Source organism: Pagrus pagrus (genome assembly GCF_965226575.1).
Source record: "Pagrus pagrus genome assembly, chromosome: 23".
In the NCBI taxonomy this organism is placed as follows: domain Eukaryota; kingdom Metazoa; phylum Chordata; class Actinopteri; order Spariformes; family Sparidae; genus Pagrus; species Pagrus pagrus.
The window spans coordinates 4419758-4437917 of NC_140205.1; the positions used below are offsets into that span (position 1 = coordinate 4419758).

Consider the following 18160-nt stretch of genomic DNA (forward strand, 5'->3'; position numbering starts at 1 on the left):
AACAGCTTTTAGTATCAGGTAATAAAGATCCTGGATTTTTAAGGATCCATAAATTCACATCTTTAATGACTACACCTCCTCATGAAGGTCATTAAAGCTGAAGTGAAATGAACACGCCAGCTCGCCAATAACTGCGTGACAGGAGGCTTTAAATCAAGTTTTATGTCTCTAATGTTTAATCTGACCTGGTGATTTTCTTTTAGAAGTTCACTCCATGAGTCCTTCAGATAGTTTGAGTCCTTGAACATCAGTTGAGTGATTCTTCATCTCCACACTAACAACATCTGACAGCTACATCCAGTCTGCCCGCCACATCCATCATCACACACTGATCTGTTTATCCACGCTAATAAACATCTCAGTCTGTCCGAGGCGCGTGAGGACGCATCATTTACATTGATAGTTTATGATTTAAGTCTTTGACTGATAGCACTCTTTTATTTTTCTGTGAAACATTAAACTAGTTAGCTTAGCTTAGCTTAGCTTAGCTTAGGAAATGGGGGAACAAGCTACAGTTGCTAACTTTGTCCCAAATTTGACTACAGGAAGTCACTTAACACCTCAACCTGTTGTTTTTATTAGTGAGGTCTTTGTATCGAGCAAACAGACAATAAATAAATAATCAATGAGCTTTATTGGTCGTGACAGAACCAAGCTAGCTGTTTATGCTAGGCTAACCCTCTCTTACTTTAATAAACAGACGCAGCTGTGGGTGTTTTTAAGGGCCAAAACTAAATATAACAAAATGCTTATATGAATAATTATACAAATTACTGCTAATAAATGTATGTTTTTTAAAATAAATGCTTGAATTACTGAATGAATTCTCAAATTAACATATAAACAATTAGTGTCATACATGTGATTTATTTATGCTGACAATTAAGCATTAAATTAAATATTTATTCTTTCGCTAATTTATTGAAGCACTTACTTCAAAATGATATATTCATGAAGCATCGAGTTGTATAATTATTTATTCATTTAAGCATTTTGTTATATAGTTATGTATTTATTTATTTATTTAGTCCTTTATACAATTAATTATTTATTTACTTTTAGCCCTAAAACCGCTCTACAGATGGTGGTATTGACACTGTTGTCATTTAGATATTAGGAAGAAAGCTAGGAAGAGTATTTTAGCTACGAATATGAAGGTGTTTTTTTTTTATTTAAATGTGTGCCAGCTACCTATTTATATCCATCCAGAAAATAAAGGCTAAGCACAGTTAATATTAAAATAACTCTATAAATCTCAGTGACCCAGTGTTTGCTACAATGTTTCTATATGTGGTTCATGTGAGGACGTTACAGCAGCACATAGTGAATAATTCTGAGTGATGAGTTGAGTGAAACACTGAAATATCTGAAATATTCTTTGCAATACTAGAAAGAACAAGACTTCAGAGGTTCAGAGGTACAACAGTGCTCCACGCTGCAGCTGGTGGGTGTTTGTCAAAGTCATTTACACCCATTTTATGTATGAATTCCTTATGATGCTTGCAGAGCGGTTTGATCCCCGTCCTTACATCAGACAGCCCGTCTCGTGGATAATGTTTAATAGATGAGGTTCTCGTAACAGAAAGGAAACCGGCAGGAAACAGAAAAATCAGAAACACTCTTAGAAAAACAGATTTATTTTCTCATTTGAAAAAAAAATAATGTTACGGAAATCCATAACCAAGAAACTAAAGCACACAGAGGAGACAAATGTGAAAATATACATTATGGATTTACAAATACAGCTTTGGGAATGAGGTGCACATCCCTCCTGAGGAGCAGACGGAAATAGTGTTCGAGCCAATTTGGTAAATAAAACATCAAAAGATTAATGGTGAGCGAAAAAAATAGGTAATTTCAGTTTTATTTATAAAAGGCTGAGGTGCCTTAAAAATCTCCACATTTGGCTTTCAAAGGGACGCAAACAAAAGAGGAAATAAGCTGCATTGAAAAGGCATCGGTCCCATTCATCCCCCTCAGCATCACAGTGATACAGGGCTCGGGAGCTACATTGTTCAGTTTCCTCTGTCTGATCTGTAACGCTGCATTCACGTCACGTGGGAAAAAACACTAGCAGAAACTCTTACATCGAGTAAAACAACCAGTTTTCATCCCGCGCGTCATTACAATTCACAAGTCTTTAAATATGACGGCGGGGCAGGACTTTCTGTGCCAGTTTCAGACTTCCTCTCACATGAGTCACTCCCCAGCTGTGAGAGAGAGTCGAGTGTGAAAATGCTGAAAGGAATTATTATGAGCATTTCAAATGTATTAGCAGGAATCACCCACCGTCTCCCTGTGGCTTCAGACAAGTTTCTACAGGTGGGAGTCAAGACTTTGAACTGTAAGAGCATCGCTGCTGTTATTCCCACCGGACACGAGCGCAGCACGGCATCAAAGGCTTTCACACGCGAGATAGCTTGTTCTGTTCGCCTCGTTAAAAGGCAGTTCAATAAAAATCAGGGTGCTCTAATCGCACAGGCCTTCCTCACAGTCGACACGCCAGCTGGTGGATGCTAAAAACTGAGTAAAGCACTCACGGACCAAAAAAACATCAGACAGATTTTACATGACGAAAAACCCCGCAAAGCATCAAATTAACGAGACAGGAGGCAGTCTATGAATTTTTGACGTTTTGGGAAATATGCTTGTCAAGAGTTAAATGAGAAGCTCGATACCAGTCTCATGTCTGTTAGCTTAGCTTAGCTCAAAGACAGGAAACGGCGGGAAACGGCTAGCCTATCCAAAAGCCAGGCTAGCTGTTCCCCTTTCTTTCCACTCTAAATACGAAGCTAAGCTAAGCTAATTGTCCCCTGGCTGTATATGTAAGAATCTAAACTAAAATGATCAACAGAATGTGAATAAACAGCAGTTTTGACATTATCACCCCTATGTGTTGTGTGGCTACTGAAGTTAGCATGCTAACCAGCTAGTCCGTTGCAGTCCAAAGCCTCTGTGCTAGCAGTGTTAATACTAACACTCATCTGGTCCCCGAGCTCCCAGCCTTGAACGGCTATCTGCACGGCTAACTGGCTAAGCCACGGTCAGCAGCAGTTAGCGGTTACTCTCATGATATGCCGCCCCCTATTTGTTTGGAGTATGAACTTGACAGATATTGCACCTGTAATCTTCTCACCTAACTCACTAATAAAGCGAATATTTCACTAAATGTGAAACAGTTTCTTTAAAAAAACACAGTAACGACACACACACACACACACACACACACAAGCAGGCGTACAGTACATGAATGCACACTCCGACACAAACACACCCACAGTTTAAAAGAACAGCTTAAAAAAAATGTCCGTTTGAACGAGACGCACGTCGTCACATAAATACACGGCACAGACACACGGTACAAATCAACCTTCAGGTGGATGTGTCATTGTGTTGTCACAGCTAGCTGGTGCACGAGGAGGCGTACTGTGCAGGTTCAAGACTGATCGACTGGCCGCGTACTGCCAGCGAGTGTTTGTTCAGAGGTGTGAGGCGGTGCTATAACAGATACACTTCCCTTTAAGGGCAGGAAATAACCACTGTATTCCCATGCCACAATAAAAGCTCACTCCTCTATATTTAGGTTCAGCGTCTGTTGTTGGTGCGACCAGATGAGAGCGGAGGGAGTCCAACATCCAGTGACACGGCTTTCATCCGAGTCCAGCTGATTCATCTCCTACTGGACCGTAGCGATACTTTGCACCTTCAGCCTCGTAGACAGCATGTTGTAGAGGTTTGTCACAGTTGTTATATCAGCTTACATCTGTGTGTTGTTTGTTAGAATTACTGTGAAGGTGCATTCTGGGAAAGGCTTTGTGGATTCGCATGGACCCCATTTAGACATGCAAACACAGAGCCATAAATCAAGTCACTGTGGAGCCTGAACTCTCCGGGGGACTCGGGCTGGTGTAAGGCTACATGTAAACTCTTCCCCAGGCTCGGACAACGTCTTTAAATGTGCTCCTCCATCAGTGCGGGAGGACCAATCGTTCCAGAGCGCACTGTAAATGTTCCCAGTTCTTCCACAGCAGCGCTAACACGGACAAGCCCACGCAGGTGAGCGCCAGGTGGAGGCGGCTACGCAGCAGCGGGGCGGTGAACTTGGCTGCCGTGGACACGCACACCAGGATAACGGTGACGATGGCCAGCATGATGTTGATGCATTTTCCCAGCAGCACCTTAGCGTCGGCGTTTTCCACCTGAACCGTCTGGTTCTGCTGCTGCTGCAGCTCGAGCTTAGAAACACGAGTCTGACACGACTCCAGCACCTCCTGCAACACACACACACACATACAAATACACAACATGGTAAAGATTAGGGAGACGCTGGAGAGCAGTGACTCAGAGGCAGGGATGCTGACAGGGAGGGGACAAATCAGGTCAGCTGTCCTGGACACTGGGTCATGGGAGGGCCCTAAAAATAATCTGTAGTTCATCCAAACTGACCAAGAATCTGAAAATAATGAAGTGAATCCATCAAAGCTTCAGACTCCAGTCGATGTACAGTTGTTCTTTAGCTTCAGTGTCTGTGGGTGGATGATGCTTACAGAGATGTACGTCGGGATTGCAATGGTTAACTTATGTTACATACGCAAACAACACAACGTTTGATCTTTTGTACTGATAATTCAGCACATGCGTGTCGAAGCCATGGAGATGCTCCAACTCTCAGTCACCACCAACACTGTGTGCGAAAGCTACTTTTACATCAGCAGGGGCGGCTTAAATAGCTCCTAGCGCTCGATAACTCAATTCCCAGCACTGTACTTCAAATATATGTCAGTTAAACGCTTAATGTAAGTGTGTGATGTATTATACAACTGCTACTTATTGTATAGGCTACGTGTGTGTGTGTGTGTGTGTGTGTGTGTATACAAAACACACATTACCTGTATGTCCCTGGCCCTCTCGTAGGCCTGGTAAGCCACCTTCTCTTCTATACTGGCCAGCTCCTGCTTCAGATTACTGGTTTCATGCTGGTGGAGCTCCGTCAGGTCGTTTAACTGGTCCTCCAACCGCTCATACCTGACAGACGGTAACACACACACACGCACACACACACACACATACACACACACACACACACGTAGAGTAGGTGGAGGCAGAGAGCCAAGGAGAGAGGGAGAAACAATGCGTAATTGAGTGTGTGTGTGGGCGACCAACAGTACAGCAGTTTAGCTACTACTTGCAACTAAGCTGCTGAAAACATTTGCCCTTGGTTGACTTAGCAACCGTCTGGGGGTTTGTGTGTGTGTGTGTAAGCGCTGCCATCTATTTTTGGTTTACAAAAGCTGGTAATAACGGCCCCTCTAAAACTGTCAAAAGCTCTTTAAACTTCAGCAGCAGATGCACAAACAGACTCTGCCCGGATGGGAGCGTTACAGCCGGGGTGAGAAACGTTGGATTTTCTTGGGATTTGAGACACCCGGAGCAGACGTGTGAATATCTGTTGGCATCGTACTGATGTGTGGGGATATTTAAGGCTGTAATAAACAGCTGATCTTCATTAAAGATCCCCTGCAACCTTCATCACTGGTTACAGTGCAGCCGAGCACTATGAGCTGTTCAACCAAAGACTAATCTTTCCCTCTGGGAAGGTTTTCAGAAGGACTTTAAGAGGCAGCAGGAGAGTTTCTCCTTCTTATCGCTCTGATCTTCATTCATCTTGAGTCATGGCCTTCCTGGTTGGAAGTCACTGATCTTTATTACAGGACAAGTATTTATAAAGAGGCACTGAACGGATTTTATGAGTCAAATATTTACTTGAGACGGCAAAAATAGTGAAAACAGCTGTTAAATGTCTTCTGTGGCTCATTATTATTATTATTATTATTGTGGCTCTCATTATCTTGATCTTCTGTCAAAATCATTCAGTTTCATGTAATTAAAAACAAGAAAAAGGGACAAATTAAGAAGCTGAAGCCATGAAATGTTTCAGAAAAATACTTATGTATATAATATACTTCGTCCTTCATCAAAACTGTCACTGATTCATTGTTTGACCACTGACTGTTTTGAGCTCTTGTTTATTTTTCTTCATATTGCATCATATTTTCTTCTGTTCTCCGTGTTTTGAGTACAAATTCTTTACTTTTAAAGTAACTAGTTACTGCAGCTGTGAGATAATGTAATGTAGGAGTAAAAAGTACTGATATCGCTCACCTGGTCATCATGCTTTTGATTTTATTTATCTAAATTAAAGGTTTTGTCACGTTTTCCCATGCTGATTCAGTTGTGATTCATCTTGTTGTACTAATCACAGTGGTGTACATGATGTGCAGACTGACTGTGGATGAGGCTTCAATGTGATCATGTTGTGTACGATGTGTGTACTTTAAAGACTCCCTGTCCTCACACACTGAGGAGAGCAAAGCCTAAAACATCCATGTGATTAGTTTTGCTTTTAATTTAACAGAGTGCTGTTTCAGTTTTTCAATCTCTGGTACGTGTGTCCTCGGTGGCAGAGGTCTGTGCTGTACCCACCTGTACCGCTCCTCCTGCATCATCTGTGTGAAGTAGCTGTAATCTCGTTTGAACTGTGTGTTCAGAGTCTCCATGTCCTCTGCCAGCTGGTGCTGAGCCTCCCTGATCTCCCGCACCATGTCCAGCACCTCCCCAATCCGCCCGTTGGAGTCTGACCTCCCTGGACCTCCAGACCCCGCCCCCGAGCCTCCGGCTGCGTTCCCATTTGATTCTGCTGACGCAGACGTCCCTGTGGAGCACTCGTCGTCACTCGGGTACTTGCCCGCCTTGGCTACTGTGGTGGCGCTCCCGCTCAGACCCCTCGCCCCGCCCTCCACCTGCAGCCCTGAGCCCGACTCCATGGAGCTCTTGAGGTGGGCGATGTTGTCTGCGCTGCCAAACTTGTTCTTGATGAGGTTGGCGAACTCTCGCGACTTGCTGAAGAAGAACGGCGGTGAAAGCGACACGCCGGGCCCAATTGTCTTCACTTTATCCAGCGCCGGGTGCCGGCCAGTGGTGCTGATGTCCTTCAGGCTGCCCTCCTTGCTGTGAGTCCCAGACTCCTTGCTGCTGCCATCTTTGTGGCTGTGCTTCCCGTTGGTCTCGCTGTCCTTCATGCGACGGTGGTACTGCTCCAGCTTCCTCTGCAGCCGGACGATCGACTGCGCCGACTTCTGGTTCTTCTTCTCAAAGACCTGACGTATCCGTCCTACCTGCTGCTTGTCGGCGTTGTTCACCAGCTTCAGGTACTCAGCGACATTCTGGTCACGAGCCGTCTGCTCCACCTTTATCTGCTCCGTCACCTGAAGGGAGAAGACCCAAAAATGTAAACCTCTGTGCAGATGCATGTATGTTTCCAGAGCAATTTGAATTTCTTGATGCAAAATGTCAAAAGGCCCCGAAACTTAAGGGCGGTCCACGCCATCTAAAAGTGACTCCAAAAAGACAGTTTTTACATCATCATATTTAAACGTATTGTTATAGTTATTATTCTTCATATCATGTTAGAAAAGTAAAGGTAAAGGTCCAGTAAAGGTCTATCACTGCCTTCAAATGAAAAGAGAGGAAGTGGGGAAGCATTAGCCGTCGCTTGTGACCTCGTGTGGCACTACTGAGCTGTTTTTCTCTGACAGGGTACCTGTTGTGTTCGTCTTGTACACATGAAGGACGCACATGCACATTTCACACTATCCCAGTGATGTGCAGATGGTGGTAACGCACCAGTAAACACAGCAAGGTGCCAATAAATGCAAGGAAGAAAAACAACCAAGCCAGTAAACATGGCTGTCAACAATGCTGGTTATAAAACGTTTTTTAAAAAAAGCTTTGCAAGCATTTTATGAGAAAGCAAATGCAGTCAACAATTTAGTTTGCAGGGCTCCAGGTTGCTGTAAAGTGCGACTGAACACTCAGTGACTTTTTTTTTAAACACAATTTTAAATAATTGAGGTTGTCACCTTTTCTTGCTGTGTGTGCTGTGATGAAAAACATTAACCTGCACCTTTACTCCTGTTTACAATCATTTACATAATGCGTTAAGAAGTGCAACCAGCGTAAAAAGTTAATCTGGAGTCCTGGTCTGACTTAATCAAAACAGATAATGAGTTTTGGTGAGTGGACAACAGCGAATGTAAACATCATTTTGGTTTGCTGACAATAAAAATCCACAAGGCTCCTTAATGATTTGCTTTGTCGACAGTTACAGTACTTTGCTCACTTTTTGTAGCTTGCTGCAAATAAAAAACTTTTATTTTTACTTTTCATTGCTTTGCACAACTCAGTGGGAGTTGTAATTCATAACATTATCCGTTAATCATCTCTTCATTTGGTTTCAGTTACGGCTCCAAAACCATTTGGATCAACCACAAAATCAGCTGAAAGTGATCAAACTAAATTGCATTGAAGTCTAATCCTCCTATGAGGGAATTAAATTTCACTCTGAAAAACCTTTTTTAATAAAAGCTGAGACAACAAGGACGAACATGAAAATGAATCAGAAGGTGAGGTGCAACAGAAACGCTTATTAATTCAGCAAATTAATTTAATATCTTTTTGATTGGTGTCTCTTGTATCATAGCTGAAATCTAAATGGGAAACAGCTGATTATTGGATTAGAAGATACAGCTCTACAATCTGAGCCAACCAGGTGTTCAATTTAGCCTTTAACCCCCGTGTGATGTTTGTTCAGAGGGTCCACGTGTCACATGTTCACACAGTGAATCTACAAAGAGATCACGCAGGAGGGGACTCGTGCTTCCTCTGACCTTGAGGATCTTCTGCTGCAGGCTGTCGATGCCCAGCGCTCCTTTGGTGAAATCCAGGCCGACTCCGTCATCGCCGACGCTGTCCACCACGTCGAGGTTGGACTCTGAGCCGCCGCGACGGATGGGCACGGGGATGCTGAGGACATCGCAACTGCTGCGCTCTGCCTGTGGACACGCAAGAATGAAAGTATATTGAGAAAAGAAGCTTACACCATAAATGTTTTGTCTTGTTCCAACAGCCTAACCCCCCAAAATGATTTAGTTCACAGTGATATACGGCAAGGAAGAGCAGCAGATCGTCTCATCTGAGAGCCTGAGACTAAAGTATGGTGACATTTTTTCACAATTCTTTGAGAAAAATCAAATTACAAAGTATTTTATACAGCAATATTTGTCTTAGATATTTAGGTTGTGTTATTTATTGTTGTGTCTATTTGTATTGTGCTGGTCAAAGCAAATTTAATTTCCCTGGTGGACAATAAAGAACATCTAAATCATCTACAGTAATAACTTTCGCCCATCTGAGGGTTTTCCTGCTGCATCACATCTTTTGTTGCTCATGTGTGTATTTATTTGTCTGTGTGTAAACCCATAAAATCGATTATCAACATTACTGTAATAATTTCTCTGTCCATTGACTCATCGACTCAGCTGTAATGATGTCATTTGCAAAACAAGGATTCAAGGTGTGACTATGAGCGCAGCCACAATCCACAGACGCATCACCTTTCAGAACAAGGTGTACCTATGATAATGATACCTGTGGTAATAACTGCTTGTGGGACTCTGAGAGGCGCAAAATGACATAATGCCTCGTTCAACAACCTCAGAGAGAAAATGACAGCTCTTCTGAAGTAAACTGAGGGAGTGTGATTGTTAGAGAAACTCGAGAGACAAGAAATATTTTCATATTTTTCAGACAAAAAGTCCTGTTCTATACAGGCTTTCAGACTGAACTGTGTGCCAACAGACTTTCTTTTGTCAAACAAACTCTTGATTCACTGTTATACATGACAAATGAAAGGCAGCAAATCGTGACATCTAAGAAGCTGGATCCAGCAAATGTTTGACATTTTTGCTTGAAAAGTGACTGAAATAATTAGATGATTGTTGCAGCTCTAGTCTGTACAACCCTTCAAAGAGTTGTCGAGATATTACAGTCCGGACAACAGTGGTTGCTTGTTGAGTCTCATTCCCTGGATGTCAAATAGCAACATTTTGGGTTGGTAAAGCATCACGAGTGGCATTTCGAGGGAGACAGCTGCAGATAATCCCTCTCTGTCTGTTTCTGTCTTGTTACATCTTTTACGTTGTTTTGTCTCGCTGCGTCAGCCGTGCGTGGTATGTAGTGATAGGTTGACATCAGTCGTGCAATGACGCCAAAATAATCAATAATTCCCCTCAAATGCATTTTAAATAAAGTAACAAATCTGTTTTGAAAAATTAAGAAGTAGTCAAGTAAAGTACAGACACCTGAAAAATAAGTACAGTAAAGATGTACTCTCTGCTTAACACATATTGTATTGTATTTAGAAATTTAAGAATAAGGAAAAATGTTTAACTCCTACTTTCAGAGGCATACTGACAGTGAAAATCAAGGAGGGATATAAAATACATACAGTATATTGCAAACAGAAAGCGCAACTTTGGCGTCAGAGGCTGCAGTCTGTGCAGGCTCTCAGGCCAAAAACCTGCCGCACAATCCTGCGCCATTGATATAAAACATCAAGTGTGTTTATGTTGCCTCGCGAAAAAGCTCTTAGAAAGTCCACACAACCATGTTGGCAGAGAAGAGAAAAGAAAAAAGACAGAATGAAAAGAGCATTGAGTGCATATTCTTGAGAGTCTTCTTGTGTTTAGACTGGAGGGAGGGAGGAGGAAAAAGGCAGCTGATGAGACAGTAAATCTGTCTGAAGACTCAAAGTGGTCAGTTCGTGGAGCAGCGAGGAGCCCAGGGCTTCGAAACAACCGGCCCCCGGTGCCTCTTGCAATGAAAATCCACTCTCTATTGACAAAAGCAGACGATTATGTAAGGCAAACTAAAATATTAGTATGTGGTAACTCTTGTTGCCACGGCAGCGAAGCACACAAAGACAGATGAAGCTCTAAATCACACACACACACGAGCAAACTGCTGACATACCCCGAAGGCGGCTTTTTTGGCTTTATTCTTTCGCCTTTTTGCGACTGAATGCGTGACGCTTTAACTGTGTCCTGTGGCTTTCGGCTGAACAGCCTCTCATATGTCATACGGAGTCCGCAATCACCATCCACAGCAGTGAATTAAAGTCCCACAGCATCGATGAGTTCGTAACTTAAAGTGTTTCTTAATAACCGAGAGTCATTCATGTGACTTCGCCGTTCTGAATCAAACTGGACTTCTTGCCACTCCTGAGTACAGATGGCTATTACCGTCAGAACATCACACGTTCATCAGTCCAACCAGACGGCCAGAACTGCAGCCAGAACAAACCTGTGTTGTAAATAACGCTGATACAATCAACATTAAATTAAAATATCGAACATTTGCTCTCTGTCGCTTCAAAAACGGAGGATTTGTTTGGTTTCTTCTCTTTCAAAAGATGATTTTTTGACTGCTGGTGCAGACCAACAAAACAGTTTTTACACTCTGGTAGCTTGATATGAGATTTTAACAATTTATAGCCACGAGGTTCAGGACTTTAACCCTTAAATGCCAAATTCCCTGAAGACTTCATTTGTTCACTCTGCCGCAAAAGATCCTCACTGAGGGCTGGAGCAAGGATCTGAGAAATATTGAGGTCATGAGTCCAAATTATCCCCTTAGAAATAATATACTCGCCACTAAAAACGTCTGTAACATTTGCAAATCAATCTCTCTTATTATTATAGTTGTGTAACAGTTTATTCATGGAGTATTCCCTCCCTACATGATGATCTAAATGGAGTTATTGAGAAATGCTCCTACACATCCCTTAATTTTAATTTACTTATTTATCTTTGTGTGCCTGAAACACAATCCACTGATTTTGCAGCTCAAAGTCTGTTTACAGTTCTCAGAGAGAAAAACAAATAAATCTGATGAATCTTAAAGGTCAAGTTGGAAAGAAGTGAGCGCCGCAGACCATAACCGCCGCTCAAAAGTTTATGTTTTTCAGGAAAACTAAACTTTATTTCATCAAATGAAAATACAGTCTAGACATGAACAGAGCTAGAAATAATACGTTTTACTCAGAATAATAATTCTGCCCTTCAAACTTTGCTTTTGTTGTCTTTGTCTGTGTTCTTCGCCCATCCTAATCCTTTTATGGCTTCTTCTCTGCCAGCGTCATGGAGTCGCCTCTTCTCCACTTAATGAAGCCGCCCGCTGAGGACCTGTGAGACGTCTGCTTCTCAGACTAGACCCTCTAATGTACTCGTCCTCTTGCTCAGTTGTGCACCTGGGCCTCCCACTTCTCTTTTCTATTGTAGTTTGAGCCACTGTGTGCTGTTCTTATGAGATCTTTAGTTTCCTGAGCAATTTCTCGCGTGGAATAGCCTTCATCAATCACAACAAGAACAGGCGGACAAGTTTGAGAATAAAGCTCTTTTTTTTTCTGGCCATTTTTCAAGACTTGAATTGAACCCACAAATGCTGATGACTAAGGAAGGCTGAGCTAACAAAATGTGCCCTTGGACCACAGAAGAGATGCTTGATGACAATAGCCCTCTGTACACCAATGTATTATAGATGTTCCAATAAAAATAAACTATTTCCAATTGGAAAAATGTGCTTTTCTTTCACAAATAAGGAAAAAGAAAAAGTGATAGTGTAGTCAGTATTTTTCTGCAGTTACATGGAGACACAAATATGTGTTCAAAATTGATATATTAAGAAGTTAAGACAAAAAAAAAACTTTTAACTGTATGTCCATCATGAGTCTGACAATGTCACAGCTAAATTAGCGGACTAAGATTGAGATAAATGAATAATTAAACCTGATTCAGTCAATTTAATTGCAGCATGAGTTATTGACACGTCTCTAATCATTTTATCATCATTGTAATGCAGTATAAAATAAACCTCCTGCTTTGGACTCTCATTCACAAAATAACACAACCTTGAAATCAACTGGATTAGACTCAAGGTTGTGTGTTTGTAAAACATTTGTGGCCAGATCACGCTTTGCATTTGCACAAATCAACATTTTTTTGCCTTCCCCTCCTTTCCTGCCTCTGACACACACCAACAGCCTGGTCATAAATCAGCCGGCTGCAGGAGATTCAAGCGTTTGAACACGCAGCCTCAAACTCTGCAGTCCGAACACGTATCGAACACACACTGGAAACTGGGTCTGAGGGTGAGAGTGGGGGAATTATTAACATGTGAACACACAGAGGCACCATATGTCTCAGAGGACACACGTGTCTGTTTTACAGAGCAAATATCTGGCCACTACTGGCCCTGTGACCCCCGCCTGCACTGAGGCCATTTAGATTATCATACAGATGGGTGGACACACCGCCAAAACACACAAACACAGCGGGGCATTCGTCCACTGAGAGATAAAGAGGAGAGATTCGGATATCCGATAACTTGTCAGAAACAAGACAAGTCTACTTTTAGAAATGAAAAATGTATGAATGGATGTGAATTCAGAATGCACTTGACAAATGGGCTCCAGTCCTTCTCCTTGGAGGGAACTAATGGTCGTAACACTGACTGTAAAATTCCTCTAAATTTGACTTTAAAGACAAGGGAAAAGGCTGATTGTGTCTTTACGCAGAGATGAGCAGACACAGACCGACACAGAAAAAAAAAACCCTCCCACACAAGATCATCACACAAGTCAACAGTCCTTTTGACTTCATTGTTGCAGAAGGAGCAACGTCCTGCTTTTCCAGGAACACATAACAGGCTCTCCGTTATAAATTCATGAGGTTATTACAAGCTCTGAGTGTAATTACAAAAGATGACACACTTTTTTCCACTTCAGGCACTGGTTTAGTTGTTGAATTTTCATAACATCTGCTGCTTCCTTGGTTGAAATCTAAAGAAATCTCATATTCTCCTCAGTGTTTTGTTTCTTTCAAGGTAGAATGATCTTCTCAACTACAAACAGTGACATAAATACATGAATACTCCATTAGCCGATTAATTAATTTGCAGATGAACTGCTTTAGTAATCATTTAGTCATTCATCAACCACGACTCATTAAATATGGCTGCTCTGCTCATGGGAATGCACCTAATATTTTTTTTTTAGACCTTTATTAAAAAATGCAGATGTACCGTACAAGAGTAAAAGGGTCAGGGGACAAACAAAGGTCTGCACATGTCACACCATCTGGTAGATGTCAGCCATGCTGTAATCTATAGATTAACTCATAATGGAAAAAAAACTAATGTTCAAATGCCTAAACTATCGCAATTTGAAGAAAAAATCAACATGTAAGCATATGAGATGAGGCAGATATAGTGTGTCTGTGCGTTGGCGTGTGATGTGCATTGGCAAGACTAAAGACTAGAGAGGAAGGAAGCTTGCGGTGTGTGCTGTATGTGACAGAGACAGAGTGAGCCAACAAGTAATACTCCACCTCCCACCAGGACAGCTCATTGATGGGAGCTGGGAGTAGGGAGCTTCCCATAGGGAGATGACGGCCTGGCAGAAACACGCAGGAAAAAGGTGAGGGAAACCTTTCTTTTGTTGCACCCAGCGTGGAGTCAGAAGCTTTCTACTGCTGCATCCGATCCATCAATTTATTTTCGACTAACATGAGCCAGAGGTAGAGACAAATCAGAAGCACGTAATCTATGAACTTGAGTCCCTCAAGAACAACGCAATCATCCTCCTCAGCCAATCAGTGTGATGTCGTCAATACCGAGAGGTGAGACTCAACATTTTGTCAGAAACCAATCAGCTGTTCGACAGTGAGGGATGAAGAAATCGATCCACGACACCAGTCCATCAAGTCAAGGCCGTCGATAGGAACTGTGAAATCTATAAGCAATTCATAAGAAAAGCATTGAGAAAATAATCTTCAGTTTTACTGATATAAAAATGATTTATCTGCAGCCCTGCCACAGAACATAAACCAGCTGTGCTTTATAACCTTTCTTTAAAAAAAAAAAAAAGACAAACATTTGCTGCTTTTGGCTTTCAAAGGGTGAAAACTGACCTTCAGACAATTAGAAGACAACTTCTGACAATAGACAGATCAAATGATTAATCAAGTAATCAAATAATTAAATAGTATCAGGGCACAAAATTAGCTCAAGCACCAGCCAAATGCTGGTTAAATCTTCAAATGGACGGTGGTTATCAAATGAGTGGCTGGTAAAGGTGGACAGAAGTTAATATTGCACCTTGCATAGTATACATAAATAAAGAAAACTGGTATCTCTGTGCTCAACACCACTGAATGTCACAGAGATTTTCCCACATTAGTGGGCTCTAACTCAGCAGTGTCTGAACCAGCACACCAGATTAGCATGAGCCGAATTAAACTGGTGTGTGTTTGAGTGTTGGGGAGGAAATAATGGGATTTGGGTGAAGCCAGATCAAGAGATTTAGTGGAGAAGATGTAGCTTCTTAAGCCAATGACATGAAGCCACATCACCACAGAGATGACACGCAACCGCCTCATACATGGATAGAAGTTGAGTAGAAAACACATATCTGGACACCATAAAGACATGCAAGTAACCATGGCAACTATCCTCATGCATGATGTGACATCAGGGGAACCATAAACCATAAACTTCAACTGTGAGATTAACAAAACATGCGGTGTACTTTACAGTCTACAGTCATGCTAGCAGGTCTGTGAGGCTGCACGAAGTCAGGACACCCTTCCCTCAGGTGTGACGCGAAAAACAGAGGCATGGGGCTAAGTTGTAGGGGCGAGGGTTGATTGGGATTTGGTTTTACTTGCCAAACATCATTATATTTGGACCCTGAGTTAGGGAGTTAACAACCAGCGGACTGATAGACCAAACTCCCTGGAGCCACATCACTAGATTGGCTAAAAGGACGATGATTTAAAGTTTTTACGGTTTGTTTTGTTACGTAATTGCCCATGCCATCAGTCCTTTACTCTGCCCTAAAAATCTCTTGCCTCTGCTCTGTCTATATATGCACAATTACCCTCTCAAACAGTATCTCTTTTCCTAGCTAACGGCACAGAGTATACAGCAGCCCTTTGCACAAATATGGAGATGTGCTCAGACAATTTAGATACTCAGGTTTTGAAAGGCTAAAAGCAGCAAACTCTGTTATGTGTGCCAAGGCCACTCTGTTCCAGCAAGACTTGAGAATAACACAGATGAGTATCCCTGGTTATTTATGACTTCCTGAGGGCTGCAGAGAAAGGCTCATACATTAAGGTAAAACATTGTGCTGCCAAAAAACCAGGTACCTGTTATACAAACCACTGCATCAGGAATTGAATTCAAATCTATCCAGCGAGACACACATCAGCACTGAAATGTTGAGCAGGGTTTTGTGCAGGCTGATGACTAAAACTAATCAGAACGGGTAAAAAAAATTGTTTGTGCCTTATGAATCATAAATGAAACGCAGCCTCATACTGAGTTTTAAGAGTGCTATTCATCATTAAGATTATATTGTGCACTATGTGGGCTACTACACACTGAGCCGTACACTTTTCACATATTGTTATTCTGATTTCCTAGCTTTTCCATCACCACTGCTGTGATTTGAGGGCTCAGAACTTCTCCGATCTCCTCAGGCGACTTCAATAAAAACTAATTTTAATAATAAAGCAAAGTAACTTCCGATTTTCAAGTCTCCAATTAAAGCAAAACCTCTGAGTATCTTTATACTGCATGATTTTTTAATGTGTGAGATGATGAAATAAACAATATAATGAATATTTGATGTGCTATTGTCCTATTAAATTAGGGGATTTACTTGTGCCAGGACAGACAGAACAAAATAACAACTAGCTTGGATTTTGTGACAGAATATCTTCTTTTTTAGCCGTTCTCATGTTTTAAAATGTATTCAAATCACGCAGAGAGAGAGAATAGAGTTGCGAGTTCACCTATGATAAAAAACAGGATGGTATAAGGTGAAATGAGACATTCAGCTCATGTGAATTGGACTGGAGAGCTTCCTGCCCGGAGGGGATCAGCCGTGACTCTGTGACCAGAGATAGGAGTCTCCTGTGGGGAAGAGGAGCTGGCAGACAGCCACGCCTCCCCATGGGAGGGCTCCAGAGGTACAACAGAGAGACTACCCAGAGAATACATGGGGAGCAAAACAGACACACAACACACACAAAATGGAAAATGGGCTAGAATACACACAGGGACAGTTGAGGAATTATTCATTGTCGCAGTCAGAGGTTTGACCCTTTGAGGGGGAAACCAGAAGAAATCATTTCACCCTCGCTGAGTCTTTCCTTTTCTGATCCAAGGGTGTAATGATAGAGGTTGTTATACACTCTACAGGTGGTAAAGACCTCGTGATTTGTGTGTTTACATGATCACAGAATATCCTGAGAAAGCTCATACGTGGAGGCTAATGCATTTTGTTGCCAAAGAATCAAGTAACAGTTTATAAAATGTCACAAAAGTAGTGAAAATGCCTGTCACAGGTTCCTAATGCCAATAATTACACTCCAAAACCCAAATATATTTAATTTTACTATCACAAAAGACAAAAAACAGCAAATATTCTTCGTATAAAAATTGTTCCCTCATTGGTTGACTGACTAATCCTTTTACTTGTAATCTTGACACTGATTGAAATTGTCAGGCAGTTGGTTTAAAATGCCTGTGGGGACCTGCCTGATGAACTCAGACTTCCCCTTTAAAATCATTTCTGAAAACCTCCTTGAGTCACAGCCTTCTTGTAATTAAATATGAGTACATGTGCATGAAAATATATGCAACATTTATATGTGAATATTGGAATTTAATCAATCATTTTACCGAGGTAGACACTCGATAATCACTATCATACTTGATAAGTGTGGCTGAGACTCAGCAAAACAGGGAGATCCACACGCTGTCAGATCCACACACACACACACACACACACACACACACACACACACACACACACACACACACACACACACACACACACACACACACACACACACACACACACACACACACACACACACACACACACACACACACACACACAGAGGCCAAACCCAAGGTGGGGCAGAAGGGAAGTAAACATTGTGAGCCTGATTACTGTGACGCTGCATTAGCTGAAAAAACGATTTCAAGTCCGAACAGGCTGCCCTCGGCACACACCCACACACACACATTGAACTCTTGGCGAGCTGAACAGGACACGTCCACAATATCTGGAGGCTAAGACACACATAATTCAACATCTCTGGCCAAAAGGTGACGACACGCTGCAGTATGCACCGAGTTGCCAAGTTGTTCAATGCATCTTTTATCACCTTACTTAACAATCATTTACAAATTA

At 41.9% G+C, this 18160-nt stretch overlaps 1 protein-coding gene across 3 annotated transcripts in view; it reads right to left on the bottom strand.

The window, feature by feature from the left end:
* Positions 1 to 1619: 1619 nt before the first annotated feature.
* Positions 1620 to 18160, bottom strand: part of tmcc3 (transmembrane and coiled-coil domain family 3) — a 49180-nt gene continuing 32639 nt past the window's right edge. For all 3 annotated transcript variants that reach the window (XM_084345832.1, XM_084345831.1, XM_084345833.1), the window contains 4 exons: positions 8727 to 8891; positions 6484 to 7265; positions 4890 to 5025; positions 1620 to 4271 (listed from right to left, as the gene is read on the bottom strand). In XM_084345832.1, coding sequence (XP_084201958.1) covers positions 3969 to 4271; positions 4890 to 5025; positions 6484 to 7265; positions 8727 to 8891 — 1386 coding nt within the window. In that variant the 3' untranslated portion in view covers positions 1620 to 3968. The remainder of the gene's footprint in view (positions 4272 to 4889; positions 5026 to 6483; positions 7266 to 8726; positions 8892 to 18160) is intronic.